The sequence below is a fragment of the Chelon labrosus genome (assembly GCF_963514085.1).
Source record: "Chelon labrosus genome assembly, chromosome: 12".
NCBI lineage: Eukaryota > Metazoa > Chordata > Actinopteri > Mugiliformes > Mugilidae > Chelon > Chelon labrosus.
The window spans coordinates 28,356,902-28,371,494 of NC_140345.1; the positions used below are offsets into that span (position 1 = coordinate 28,356,902).

The window sequence follows — 14,593 nt, forward strand, 5'->3', positions numbered from 1 at the left end:
TTTTTAATTCCTATATTTGTTTGTGTGTCATTTTAACTATTATCAGTGCCAATATTTGATTTTTTTTTTAGTTTTCAGTGTCAATATTTTGCTGTCTGTGTTTTAGCTTCATATTAAATCAGGTAGAGGGAAGCTGAGGACATTATTAGTAGCTGTTTGTTAGGATATCTAGGTTGCCACGGACAGCAGCACCACAACCAACAATTAAACACAGTCAAGATGACGGAATTAGGTTTTTATTGTAACGCTGCAAACTTAAATGAACAGGTTTTCAAAAGCTGTGGGCGGGAGGAGGGGGGAAGCGTCCATAAACCTTTACCTGTGGAAAACAGAGAAGAGAAGAACACATATATAGACACAAATACAATCAGGTTCACCTGCATGAAGCCAAATTTAAAATCTTATTATGTTGTACATGATATTTGGAGACAAAAGTGCCTCAAAACGTCAAATACATTAAATCAAAAGGCAAAGTTCAGCAGTTGAAAATAAAAAATATATATATTTAATAATATAAAATTCTCAAATACACAAAGTGTCTTCACTTAAACGTGGTAAATGTGTAAATACATTTAAATAAACGTGACTTTTCTGTCGTAAATCGAGTGTTTTTGGAATTTAATCCGGTGCCTACAATTCCCATGTTGCATTGCGAAGACAGAACACCCGGAACAGGAAGAAAACAACACTGTCACCTGACTAGGCTGTGCGCTGCCGAGTTTGGCAGTTTAAACATAATAATTAATTAAATTTAAGACATATTAAGTATTTTTTATTATATTCATACGTTGCTGGGTGAACGGATATGTTACGACCGAAGGCGCTGACGCAGGTTCTCAGCCAAGCGAACACAAACGGAGTCCAAAGCACACTGTAAGTACGACGAGCTAGCAGCTAGCCAGATGCTAATAGGAGCAGGAGTTAAGGCTGGGTTTGATAAGTGTAGTTTGTTGTTTAACAGCTGTAATGAAGGGCTTTTTGACATGCATAGAATACAGTTATATTTGAAAAGTCTGCTCATGTTTGGCCACTACCTGACATTACCTGCCCTCCGATATTCTGCAGTAAAAAAATAAGTTTTTATTCCACCAGTGTGTATTTAGCTGCTGAAAATACGTTGTTTTGAAGTTTTTAGCTAAAAATTCAGGGTTATTACGGACTAATTATTTGATCATTTAATCATTTAAACGGCACATTTTATGCTTCACTATATAAATTTACATTTTATTAAAGCCAATAGTCCAACACACTGTACAGCTCACAATTTATTAAAACATTTATCATTTAAATGAAAGAAAAAATAATATTTCACATTTAAAAGTCCAGCAGCAACAAATATTTAGCATATTTAAAAAAAAAAAAATACTGTCATTGATTAGTAATAAATTCATTTTGTGGATGCTGGTAAATCAGGGAAATGCTGCATTTATAGTTTTTCTTTAAACATTGTGTAATATCACGTGTTTAATGTGCATTTGACTCACACAATATATATCATAATAATTAATGTAAATTCATGAAGCACACTTATGATAAGATTGGTAAACTTGTTTACAGGAGATCCCCGTTATTTTCCATTAGTGGCAAATAGTAGGGATGTCCCGATCGGTAACGGGGCACGTCCCTGTAGCGTCAAAACTACTTCTTCTTCTTCTGTTTTAATGGTGGTTGGCTAGCGTCAAAATTGAATAAGAAGAAGAGGAACCAGAATCACCTGACTAAACATGTCTGTTGTGTGGAAGAAGTTTCCTGTGTAACATTAAGCCAGACAGACGTTAGTCAGTAACTATGTGGATGTGTGGTGAGGTGGTGGTAGTTGATCATCTAAACAGAATCCATGGAGTCCACTCAGTCAAAGGCTGCACCCAAACAACAACAACAAACACTGAACGTTTAAAAGAAGAGAAAAGTTTCCTGGAGACAGCGTCAAGGAGAAACATCTTCCAGAGAGGGTTAGGGAGTTTATGGCAGCGTTGGATGACCAGAACATTTCTGGAGTAGAGAACACAAGGTACCAGCTACCCTCTCCACACTACATTAACTTTGACTGAAAGATTTACTGGACTGAATCCAGTCCACTCTAGGAGAAGACAAGGAAGACAAGGACAGACTTTAGGAAGACACAGGAGACCAACTCTAGGAGAAGACAAGGAAGACAAGGACAGACTTTAGGAAGCTACAGGAGAAGAGGAACTTTAGGACGTTTAAGATCAGATCAGGACTCAATATTAAAAGAGCGGTATCGTTCGAGGGGCAAAAAAACTTGATCGGGACATCCCTAGTAGAGAAATAGATTAAATCAACTCCCTGACAGTCCATGGTGAAATCAGTTCACGTCAATCTGCTGAATACTGAAACTTCCAACGTTGTATTTTCCACCAGCTTACTGAATAATGAAGGTTCACTCCTGGCTTACTCCGGGTACGGGGACACTGACGCACGAGTGACAGCCGCCATCGCCAGCAACATCTGGGCGGCCTACGACAAGAACGGCCACCAAGCCTTCAACGAAGACAAACTCAAATTCATTCTCATGGATTGTATGGTAAGTTCCCCCGACTCCTCTGAAACAGTCCTCAGGTTAGTGATGAGTCTGACATTCTGGTCTCGTGTTTCTCTCTCAGGAAGGAAGAGTGGCTATTACCCGAGTAGCCAACCTACTACTGTGTATGTACGCTAAAGAGACAGTGGGCTTCGGGATGCTTAAAGCCAAGGTGAGAGTTTTAACAGTGTCCCACTTACTCCAGCAAGGCATTTCACACACTCGCTGTTCCTCACAACACAAATTTTCTTGTACTAACATCAGACTCAAACCCAAACAAATATAGTCTTCCCGATGGGAACTGATTCTGCTCCAGCAAAGATCTGTCTGACCAATCAAAACGTTTGGGCGGGGCTTAATGTGGTGATGGACAGGAGAGTATTTTTCCCCTCTGTTGCAACTGTAGACTGTGTATAAAGATGGACAGGACAGGACAGCTGAAGCTGAAGCATGTGGAGCTCCCCCTGGTGGTTGGCTGCGGTATATGTCAGATAAGCCCCGCCCCCTGTGTGTTCGTGGATGGGACTAAAACACTAAAGTACACATCAAATAAATATTTTTAAAGGCTGTTTCAGTCATCTTACGTAGTAAATATAATGCAGATGTATATTCAAGAGTCCCTTTTTCTGAGAAGAAGTTTCGTTTTAAGTTATTTGACGCTATAGAAACAGGACGTGACATTGTGATGATTGACAGCTGCCATGACAACCGCCCCGTGAAGCGGTCCCCTAGGAACGTGAGAGTAGAAAAAACTAAGTGCAGTGTATAATCCATCATTTCTTTGTATTGTAACTAGTGGAGGTAGAGCACAGCGCGGTATTAACCAATCACCAGTGAGTCTAGAGGAAGTGTGGGCGGGGCATAGATAACGTGGCTTCACCCTCAGCTTTTAGCAATCTCCAGGAGAGGAACCTTCATTTATTTAAGATCAGATCCTCGGATGGACTCGATATTAAAAGATTAGTGCAAACAAGACTTGTTCGGGACGTCCCTGTAATGGATTCACGTCTCCTAAACTGCCCGGTGTTTGTTGTGTTCGTAGGCAGAAGCGCTGGTGCAGTACCTGGAGGAACCGTTAACGCAAGTGGCTGCGTCGTAGTGGAGATGTGGCTGCAGCTCTGCTTCTTGCTTCTGTCTGCCTGGAGAAAAAAAACAAAACCCAAACATCATGTGATCCAGGTCATTTATGGACTACTGTAACATTCTGCTTAAAGTTCCACCCCCCGATTATTCATATACGAGAGGGAGAACTTGTGTGTGTACTTCTGAAACCACCATGGTGTTTTTTTTGTTGTTGTTTTTTTTGCCCTTGCTCTCCAGAAATCATCGTAATCTGACGTTTGCAGAAATGATTCCATTATCTTCTGCTTCCACAGAGTCTCAAACACATAATGTGACAAAAAGAGAGAGAGTTCTGTTTTGTTTCTAACGTTTCAAATAAAAGAAGCTCCTGGAAATTCCCGCAATCATAATTTATGTTTACGCCGACACAGTAAGTCATTATTTTTAAGGTAAAAAATATCAGGTTCGTGTTTATTCTCAGCAGAATTACTCCTTTAAAAAAAGCCACGTTTGGTCTCTGATCTAAATTTAATTGCATCCGTGTCTTTATTGTGAAATTGGGAAACTTAACTCAGTGTGGAGTAGTTTACAGGCTTTGTGTTAACTGCATTATTGTTCTTTTGCAACTCTACATGGAGAAACAGCTGCGTTTCCCCGATGCTGCTGAACACATATTTATTCATTGTTACCTGCCACATAATAGTTTTACATTCTCAACTCTGCTCCACAAATATTCTGTTGATAATCCAGTTCTGATCCACTTCCTTTAAAGTCTGAAATAAATAAACTCATTGAAAAGTGTGGCCACTCATTTTAAGCTCGTCTCGGACTAAAGGCTGCGCAATCGTTTAACTTCGCTTGAATTGTTTGTTTGAGATTTAAACTGAAACTTTCTTCTTCTGCTTGTTTCAGCGGTGAGAGACGAGCATGAGCCATAATGTCAAGGTTAAGGATCTATCAGTGCTTTCACTTACGAGTACAACTTTTAATACGTATAAAAAAAACAAGCTGTAGCAACAGAACCTGGACTTGTAGAGTTTATTGAAGACGTTTCATCCAAGTCTTGAGTCCTAAGTGACTGGTGGAACATCTGCAGGTGTTGCACGCCTGGAACTTGCACAACTAGGGTCTAACACCTGCAGATGTTCTTATTAAAACTCCCCACCAGTCTGTTAAAACTGAAGACCTGGATGAAATGTCTTCAAGAAGCTCTACAAGTCCAGTTGCTGTCAGCTTCACCTTCACCAACATCTATTATTACAGAATGGCAAAACTTCAACATATGTTTTAAACTACTTGCAAAATGTTTGCTATATTTTTATAGAAAGGAAGCTGAATGTGTGCCGTGTGCACGGTTCAGTTTCAGCCCTCAACTTGTTGTAAATCCTGCTCAAAAGAAACAGAAGAACGTCCAACAATAGCATCTGATAGGAACACCAAGCTTGAAGAGACAGAAGGTGTTCTTTCACGGTCTCCACACTTCTCTTCTTTTGTCCTCCTTGCTGCTCTTCACTTACTAAACTTGCAGGAATCTGAACCGAGCTCTTCAACAATCCAGACAGAGCTTGTAAACTTCCTGCATGCAGTAATCAGATCCACCAGGAGGCGCCTGGCAGCCCTCCTCAGCTGTTACCTGCCGGTCGCCCCACCTGTCCAACCTGCCCTGCGCCGACTCCGCTGCTCAAGAAGACACACCTCCGTCCCTGCTCCGCCGCTCCCTGCCTCAGGCCCCGCCCGCTGCAGCAGAGCGACCTGGATACATGTCCTGTTCAAACAAGCCAGCTCTCCCTGCTCTCTCAGACGGGGAAGGGTAGCGAAGGGCAACAGAGCTGGCGTCTGGCATTCAGGTGTCACAGCGTTCTCTGCAGACGTTTCTCAAGCGCTGAGGCTTCGAGGGGTGACGGGCCGGTTCTGATCTGAGTCAGGGTCAGCTTACATCCTGCGATCGGACAGGAGACGCATCAGAGGGGGGGGCAGCAGCGGCGACGCTGAATGGACAGAACATGGGGTCAGATGAGGCTTACAACTTTGTCTTTAAGGGTGAGTACATGCTCTCCAGCTCACTTGATCTGATCCCTAAAGAGAAATGGTGTCACATTCTAATATCCCTTTGACTGTCTAATCATACTTCCTTGTTTATTATTAACTTGGCAGTTTCCAGGAACAAGACTGTGCGTGCTGTGCAGAGGTTTAGTTAGTGTTGTAATTAATATCAGTCTGAACATATGAGCTGATGTGGATGTCAGCTGCTCACTCAGCTGTCTGAGAACGGTGTAGAAACAGAGGAGATGCATTTCCGTGTGCTACTACTCTGGGTCAGGACGTTGACTCTGCACGAGCATAATACGTTCTATTGTTCTAACCAGGATGTAAATTTAATTCCTGTTAACTGCAACCTGCTGCACGGAAGAGTCAGCTGTTCTCTCTTTCGTTTTTAAAGTGCTGTTAGTGCAGCATCACCTCATCAGTTCACTCTGCAGAGAAGTTATTTCACCAGATGAACCTTAACGTTCAGCTGCAGTGATCTGATCTGACACTAAACAAAAATACAGAGTGACAATATAAAGGTGAGTGGGTGGAGAAGTCATGGAGCTCCACTGCAGAGTGAGATGCATGGACAGCAATCTGTTTCATTCACAAATGAATACACACAACATCATTGGTTTGATTCGAACACTGACAAGAAATGCTAAAAAATAATCCACCCTGAACTCTCAATCTGGATCGCAAACTCTCCAAAAATTACTTTTGCAAATACGCTCCCGTGCCACGACATGATGGGACTCATTCTGGTTATAGTAAATGTGCAGCTAGTATTATCTGACTGTTAGTCAGAGGTACAAACAGGGTTACATCACCTGAATCAAGTGGTGTTTCCTTATTGTTGAGTCAAAACTGACTATTTCTGATCCCAGAGGGGAAACACATGCACGCTCTTTAGATATGCCTTATTTATTGTGCAATAGATGTGTTCATTGCAGACATTCTGACCCGTCATTGCTCAAGCACGTTTCTATTTTAATCACGTTAATAACGGCTGCGTTCCGCTTTGGGAGGGTCCCGCTGCCGTGCGTGTCGGCTCAACACGGAACAGGTTTACCGGGACGCTGTTTGTGTTTTTAAACCTCTTCCTGGGCCGTGATGAATCAAAACGTCTGCTCTGAGAAAAGGTCTTTGGTTCTTCAGTTTCATGCAGAGTCCTCCTAATGTTTCACCAACAATGAGCCGAGTCCACCAGCTCGCTACCCACAGGTGTGCCATGTAGGCTTCTGTAATAAGATGCGCCCTCAGATTTGCCTCACAGGAAACCTCACAGAGACTGAACAGTGGGTAAAGCTGAATCAGTGGTGCACTACATTTAAATATTAAACTACTAAATTATTGGTTTAAATAAGTGTTTACAGGCAAATTCATCTGAATATTTAAAAAGCTTCACACTGTAGACGTATTTATTAACTGCAGAGAGTGGATGCAAAGATTCACTCTTGTGTCTTTCTGTTCAATATGAAGCTACTGTCTGCTGCAGCATAGTTTAGCTTAGCTTAGCATCACAACTGGACCTGTACCTGCTGCTATAGTGACCTAATGCTAACGCTAGGTGTTTATGGTACACAAAGGGAAGAAAACAAATATGTAAACTAGCATTTTGGTCATTTAAAATTGGCTTTATTAATCTTACTGTAATATTTAAGGTGCTCAATTAAAAAAATATACATTTAGTGGAAACTTCTATCAACATCCGTCCTGATGAATTCAATCATAAGTGTCCGGGTTAAACAGGTCCAGGTGTGAAGACTGATCTGGTCTCGGTCCACATGTGGAGGTGGTCTGGGACACGTGTGACCTCCTTCCTTTGGTAGTGTGAACACACAATGAGTCCTGGGTCACATTAAAGACCACCTACTCAACAGGGCTGATCTGTGGAAGAGGAGTTCTGCAGCCATGAGGAGTTACGTTACATATTTCCTCAATATTTCTTTAAGGAGATGATCCATATTTTGGAACAAGCTGTAGAATTAGACAATAAAGACATGGATCACTATTGAGGAAATAACTTTAAACACATGGATTCTCCCAGTGTCTTTATCTCCTTCATCATCAGAGATGTTTGTTTCTCAGCAGTGACCTGGTTCCAAGGTTCAGGTCTAATCTGGACTTCGTCTCTAAAATAAATCAGATCTTATCATGTGAGAGTCTTTCCATCTTGTTCCAAAATCTGGATCATGTCTCCAAGTCAACAAGCAGCTGTTGATGGTTCTGATCCAGCGGTAGGTAGAGATCCATTAGAGACAGCAGCTGCTACAATATTCTACTGAGATCAGATCTGAAGCATTTTAATTAAGACCAGGTGAGATCTGATTTACCAGGACGGATGTTTAATCAAGGTCTGAACGGGTCCTTAAACTCCTGAGTATCTCAGAGAGTCTGCAGCAGGTTTTCATTCCACTTAATGATCCATTGACCAGTAATATTCTTTTAACACCTTTTACACCCAGACTCAATAATTGAAGGTTTGGAATGTGTCATAAGAAGCTGGATTACGAGTTTAAATGAATAATTGCCGTGTTGTTTTGCCAAAACCTTTTGCTCTACTACACAAAATGAATTTAATCTTATCTCACAAACTAATACACAAACGACCCCCGAAACAAAAACGCCTCATCTTTGTTTTAATAATAAGAGTTAACATCAGGAGCGTTTTGTGTGTTAATTGTAGCCTCCAGGCAGCGGCGCCGCGTGCAGAACGTTTCCACTCCTGAAGGTCATGAACGCAAACAAGGAGAAAACTTGGGCCTCGCTGCAACGCATCAACTTCTCCGGCGGAGCGCTGGAAGGCTGCTTGTGCCTCATCGCCATAGAAACTGAGGAGGGGAGGGGGGGGAGTATTGTTTGCATAAGAAGTTACTGAGTAGTGGAGGAGGAAAAATGGGGAAAGGAGCTCGGTGGCTGGAAAACAAGCTTTACACAGTGAACAATAACAAACCTGAAACGAGCAGGCTGTAAAATATTCCTCAGGTTAAACATACTGCAGATCAGATGGAGTTTGTTCATTTGTTCTTGCAGTTTTAAGGAGTTTTTTTTTTTTGAGAGTTCACTCAAAAACCTTCACCAGTGCAAGGTTAAGTAAGTGAACGGCATTTTTAGTCCTCATCTTAATGTTAGACTCTTAGGTTTAATCATTTAATTTCAGGTGACGACAGGAGAAGCTGTTTTATCCCACTTAAAGACAGAGCAGAACATGAAGCAGCTACTATTATTATTTTTTTATATCAGTAGTATCAGATCAAATGTCTGAGTGTGACGTTAAATGGGTCACTTGGATGGGTGACTCCACAGGGAACTAAGGCCAGACTCTGTAGTTCCCCCTCAGCTCTGGTCTGTTTGGTTCACATCTCTCATCTAGAAACAAGGACAGATTAACCTGGTGATCACTGACCAGATGAAGAGGCACATTCATCAGAGGCTGGTGGAGACCAAAACAGAGAGATAAGAAGTGGAACACATTAATGCTGTGAAGATTAACCAGTCGTCTCTTCTAACCATTTGCAAGGAAGCAAATCTTTTCCCAAATAGTTTCCAAACTCTGTTTGAGCACCCTTCACGCCCAGGCTTTGGAATTGAAGGCGTTTAAAAGTGTCATAAGAAGGTGGATTACAGATCTACGGCAACAAGCTGCAACTGTGTCTCAGCCACTTGTGAACAGATCCTGTTCCTATTATAAGCCAAGCCTTCTTTTCTCCTTTTCTCCCTCTGAGTCAGCTACTGATGACTGAAACCCAAACATTAGTCACTGAAATGTGCAGCGGGGTGGTGGAGGAGGAGGTGGTGGAGGAGGAGGTGGTGGAGGGGAGGAGGAGGAGGGGTTGCCTGTGTTACTTCTGGTCCTGGCAGTAGCTAGGTAGGTTCCTCTGACCCAAGATAAAAAGGAAGTAGCAGCTGAACTCGTTCCACCTGATCTGGAATCACCTCGCCAACTGTTTTATTTTCACAAAACAAAGCTTGTGCCACATTTTTTACCTCAAAGCTTTTTGTTTGTTTTTTCAGGGGAGGAAGTGTTGCCTCTTACCCCCAGAGCTGACACATGACACAAGAGGAAATGCAAACTGCAGGATGTTAAAGAATAAATACAAATTAGTCATGAGAATAAGGCATGACAGACCAAAAGATGTGGGATTGTTGTGCTAATATCCTTTAATCTACAGTAAAAGGCCTGGCCTCTCATCCAGGATCTCTATCTGCACGCCTCAGCTAAAACAACAAGCTCATTTACCATAAAGGTATTACCTAATGGTGTAATTAGCCCGGCCTCAGACCACTAAGAAAGACACACCTAGACTTTAGGCTTTAAGCAGGACAGGCTGTAAAGGATGAAGTGGCTCTGAGAATATTTGTTTTGCAACGACCCAACCCACTCTAATGGAGATGTCTGTTTGTGTGTGTCGCTCTGCTGCAGTGGTTCTCATCGGAGAGTCTGGGGTAGGGAAGAGCAACCTGCTGTCCCGCTTCACCAAGAACGAGTTCAGCCACGACAGTCGCACGACCATCGGGGTGGAGTTCAGCACGCGCACCGTGCAGCTCAGCGGCTTCACCATCAAGGCCCAGATCTGGGACACGGCCGGGCTGGAGCGGTACCGGGCCATCACGTCTGCGTGAGTGCCCCCCCCCGCCCCCCCCCACTGCACCAGTCACACCTGTGTACATGTTAAACTGTGTGTAACCTGTCAGCCAGATAGATTTGAACATATCCGTTAACTTGTGTCTGACTTTCCTTCCGTGCATTTTCTGAATCAACATTTCATACTCATTCTCTTGCTCCACACCTGTTGGCCAACCTGTATGTCCTCATCTTAAGGTGGTGCTGTTATCAGCCACAGCACACGCAAGGACAGGCTCTGATCCTCAGTGTCCTCCCACATTACCTGGAAAACCAGCAGCACATTCTTTTCTCCAGCTTCCAGCTTCCAGCAGGGCACGCCTGAGTTTCCTAAATCCATCTGGTCCGAGCAGAGACCTCCGTTTGAACACTCAGCCCTCACTGGGTCTCTGTTCTATCTGAGAGCGCTGCTGATTCATCCTTTCTCCTTTTTTTTTTGTAATTAAACTAGAAGGATTAGCAGTGTGTTAAACTGGTTTTAAAACAAAGGAACCATGTCATGTTTTATTTTCAAGACTTGGGGAAAAAGAATCTGAGGCCATGCTACACCGCTGGATTAGCTCTTTTCCTGACAGCTCGGCTTTCTGAGTAATTACTTGCCGACTTGTTCCAGTATGCAAATTCTCATTCCCATGGAATTTCCCATTTGTGCCATAACAAGCAGCTAAAACCTATTAAGGAGGAATTAATTACGCTGCTGGAGACGAGGAGCGGGAACGTAATTGATTGGTTCATAACTTCAGAGCAATCAGCAGTCGTTCATTTATTTTTCTACCGACAACAGGAGGGGCTGCTTATTATCAACAGAGACTGGACAGAGCTTATAGCAGCTACACTCTAATATTATTATTATTATTATTATAGGAATGGACTGAGTGAATATGTGGGATGTGAAAACTGGTGAACCCCCAGAATTCTGCAGGACCTCTCAGTGCTGACAGCTGCAGGATCAGATTTCATAGCAGCAGGAGGATGATTTTAGGGAAGATGTACTGCACACGGCTGATGAGCTAAGTTAGAAACTAGCTAGAGAACATAGACAGAGTGGTGGAGGCCAAAACAGAGCTTTAGGGGCAGTGAACTGTGATGTGGTATGTCAGTTTTTGCTTTTACGAGGATGTGTTCTTGGAAAATATGTGCATATATATCATTTTTTGTGCACATGTTCTTGGAAACTGTATGCACATATTCTGGACGTTGCATACAAATATAAATTGTGTGCACACCTTGCAAATTTTCCTGAAGATGATCCACTGTCCGTCTGCGTTCCTTTCTGTGTAGAGTTTACATGTTCTCCCTGTGTCTGCGTGGGTTCTCTCCAGGTTCTCCAGCTTCCTCCCACCGTCCAAAGACATGCTGGTTAGGTTCATTGGTGATTCTAAATTGGCCGTAGGTGTGAGTGTCTCTCTGTGTTAGCCCTGTGATAGACTGGAGACCTGTCCAGGCTACAGAAAGTGACTGAATGAATGTAAATGTAAATGTAGATGATGTGCACATTTCCCTGTAAACGTTGTGCACATTTTCTTACAAATACTACAATATACTGTCAAACAAATGACACAAAACGAAGCTTCAACGACAGTGAACTGTGATGTGATACGTCAGTTTGTGTCCATCTCAGATCTTTTTATTTATCACGTCACAGTCAGATATAAAGACACGTTTCTCCTGTCTCCTCCCCACAGGTACTACCGAGGAGCCGTTGGAGCCCTGCTGGTCTACGACATCACCAAACACCTCACCTATGAGAGCGTGGAGCGCTGGCTGAAGGAGCTGTACGACCACGCCGACCCCCACATCGTGGTCATGCTGGTGGGAAATAAAACGGACCTGGAGTCAGATAGATCAGTGCCCACCGAGGAGGCCAAAGACTTTGCAGGTTTAAAGTTCTAAAGTTTTACTTCTCGGAGCAGAAAATCAGTGTCATGTTAATTATTCTGTTCACCTTCTGTTCTCCACACAAGTCAAATACCTCTTCACTGATTATTCATGAGAACATAAGTGATGATAAACTTGTGTTTGTTGATTGAAATTGTATTATGTGATGTTGCTATAGAGATTTTGAAACAGGTGACGCAACATAACAGAATGGAAAAAGACAACTAGCTAATCATTTGCATATTTTATTTGTGTTGTATAGAAAAGAAAGGCATTTTGTTCCTGGAGACCTCAGCCTTGGAGTCGACTAACGTGGAAGCAGCTTTCAACAACGTCTTAGCAGGTAGTTCATTTAGTCATGCATTTATTTTTATATTATTACTTACATACAATTTCCCTCAATTTATGAGCACATGATCAGATTTTGATGAACATTATTTGTACATTTTACTTTACATTTTCTGTGCAACGTTCTGTTGTTTACATGCACATTTCTAGGAAATCTATGCACACATGTTCTTGGACGTTATGTGCACATCTTGAAATAAATTATGTGTATGGTTTCCTGTATGTTATGTGCACATATTTATTGAAATCATGTGCACATTTTCATATAAACGTTGCACATATTTTCCTGTGAATTATGTGCACATTTTCATGTACATTATTTCTACATTTTAGCAATTTATGTGCACATGTTCTTGGTAATGATGTGCACGTTTTCCTGGAAAATTTGTGCACGTCTTTTGGATGTTTTGCGCATATTTTAAAATAAATTATGTCCATAATTTCCTGCATGTTAGGTGCACATTTTCTTGTATACTTTGCTGACTTTCTGGTGATCATGCAACCTAAAGTATACATCTTGCGATAGTCAGACCTCTCAGCTCTTCAGCTGGATAGAAGGACCTTCTTGTTAATGAACTTCAGTGCTGCCAGGTTTAATTTTAGTTGGTTACTATGGGACTCTAATGTTGATCTCATGCTGCAGAGATTCAAAGGAAGGTGAGCAGTAAAGAAGTGGTTCGAGGCTCCATCAACGCTGTCTCCCTGAACAGCTCTGGTGCAGAAAACAAAGAGGAGAATAAGGCCTGCTGCAGGAACATCTGATCGCACCGTCCCTCAGGAGCCCAGGGGCCCCAGGGTGGGAGATTCCTCCTTCACCCGCAACCCTGAGCTCAAATTTGACGATGGACGGGGGGGAGGGGGCGACACGACAATGGCAGGTCCTGGCTCAAGGGATGCCACTTTCAGATGACTGATTTACGAGTTGTGCAGGCTGCACGGCGGCATGATGCGTCTAGAACATGATGTAAACCATCAAAAGGCCCTGCTCACTACTGTACAAATGTCAAAGGTCAAACCGGGTCACCTGAAAGATTATTTATAATCAGTACAGTAAATTGGAGACGCATCATGTGACATGAGTAATGTTTAAAATACGACATGTTTGTTTCAGTGTTTTTTTCTGTAATCCTGCAGCTTGTTGTACGTGCTGACTGTGAGCGTGTGCTCCAGCTGATGATCTATGATGAGTCTGATCACATTTCTGTTGAGAAATAAATGATTTCTGGAGACAAACCGTGTTTTATTTGTGACTTATAACAAAATCTAGACCTGTACACAGAGGCTATTTTGACATATTAGGGAAAAAAATAACCAATATCTGAATCATCATCAGCAGAAGTCTATTCAGCACCATTCAGACATTACAAATACCAGTTGTGACGTCTGTGTTGTAAACCTTACGTCCTGCCCTGCCTCTGTATAGATGATGCAAATTATTATTTAAACACAAGGTACATGACAAACAAACTGCCTGGCACGAACAGACCGTACAGCAATCCAAGGTGACCATGATGTAACAGAGGAGACTTCATTGACCTTTGTGTTTCGTTGACATTGACTTTACTTCCTGGTTGCTTTGGGGCCTGCAGACTCACAGTGATTTTATTTTTCTTATGGTTTACATACATAAGCTATTGAACGTTCATTGAAGGAGACGATATACCATGAATATCACTATAAAACAAAGACAGAAAGAAAGTGAAATGTCAGTTTAGATGTCTTAAACTCAAAGATGATCATCTTTAAATGCCACATTTGACCCAAACAAAGCTCTAAACCTCATTAAATTCAATTTACTGTGATGTATCTCGTAGACAAGCACATGCGTTCTAATAAAACAGCCCCGCACTAATAAGTGAGAGCCGTTGATTCAGCTGTGTTTTCATGCTGGAGGCTGTGGTTGTTATTTTATTTAATTGCGCCGTGTTTAACCAACACATATTTCTATTATCGTGGCAACCTCATTGTTGTCAGTGGGCTAGGCTAAATACCTGAAACGCTTTGGTGTGTAATTCAATCCAGTTTAACAGCACCCTCCAAAATGAACATCCACCTTTCTGACGCTGTTTCAACATCAGCTGAACACTAGAGCAGTCATGCCCGACTGG

The 14,593-nt window shown here is 42.2% G+C and overlaps 2 protein-coding genes across 2 annotated transcripts; both read left to right on the plus strand.

Moving 5' to 3' along the window:
• Positions 1-678: 678 nt before the first annotated feature.
• On the plus strand, positions 679-3,999 carry lamtor2 (late endosomal/lysosomal adaptor, MAPK and MTOR activator 2). The gene is made up of 4 exons (XM_084556237.1): positions 679-873; positions 2,383-2,545; positions 2,625-2,714; positions 3,585-3,999. The coding sequence occupies exons 1-4, from the start codon at positions 806-808 to the stop codon at positions 3,639-3,641; spliced, it is 378 nt and encodes a 125-aa protein (XP_084412363.1). The 5' UTR covers positions 679-805; the 3' UTR covers positions 3,642-3,999.
• A 141-nt stretch (positions 4,000-4,140) lies between these two features.
• On the plus strand, positions 4,141-13,756 carry rab25b (RAB25, member RAS oncogene family b). The gene is made up of 5 exons (XM_084556236.1): positions 4,141-5,644; positions 10,059-10,254; positions 11,945-12,138; positions 12,400-12,480; positions 13,129-13,756. The coding sequence occupies exons 1-5, from the start codon at positions 5,608-5,610 to the stop codon at positions 13,245-13,247; spliced, it is 627 nt and encodes a 208-aa protein (XP_084412362.1). The 5' UTR covers positions 4,141-5,607; the 3' UTR covers positions 13,248-13,756.
• The last annotated feature ends 837 nt before the right edge of the window (positions 13,757-14,593 follow it).

Bases quoted from the DNA above. Each gene is read 5' to 3' on its own strand.
- lamtor2 (XM_084556237.1), top strand. From the start codon at position 806: ATGTTACGACCGAAGGCGCTGACGCAGGTTCTCAGCCAAGCGAACACA. The intron at 2,546-2,624 runs GTAAGTTCCCCC...TTTCTCTCTCAG, and splicing joins TCATTCTCATGGATTGTATG to GAAGGAAGAGTGGCTATTAC. The intron at 2,715-3,584 runs GTGAGAGTTTTA...TTGTGTTCGTAG, and splicing joins TCGGGATGCTTAAAGCCAAG to GCAGAAGCGCTGGTGCAGTA.
- rab25b (XM_084556236.1), top strand. From the start codon at position 5,608: ATGGGGTCAGATGAGGCTTACAACTTTGTCTTTAAGG. The intron at 12,139-12,399 runs GTTTAAAGTTCT...TGTGTTGTATAG, and splicing joins GGAGGCCAAAGACTTTGCAG to AAAAGAAAGGCATTTTGTTC. The intron at 12,481-13,128 runs GTAGTTCATTTA...CTCATGCTGCAG, and splicing joins TTTCAACAACGTCTTAGCAG to AGATTCAAAGGAAGGTGAGC.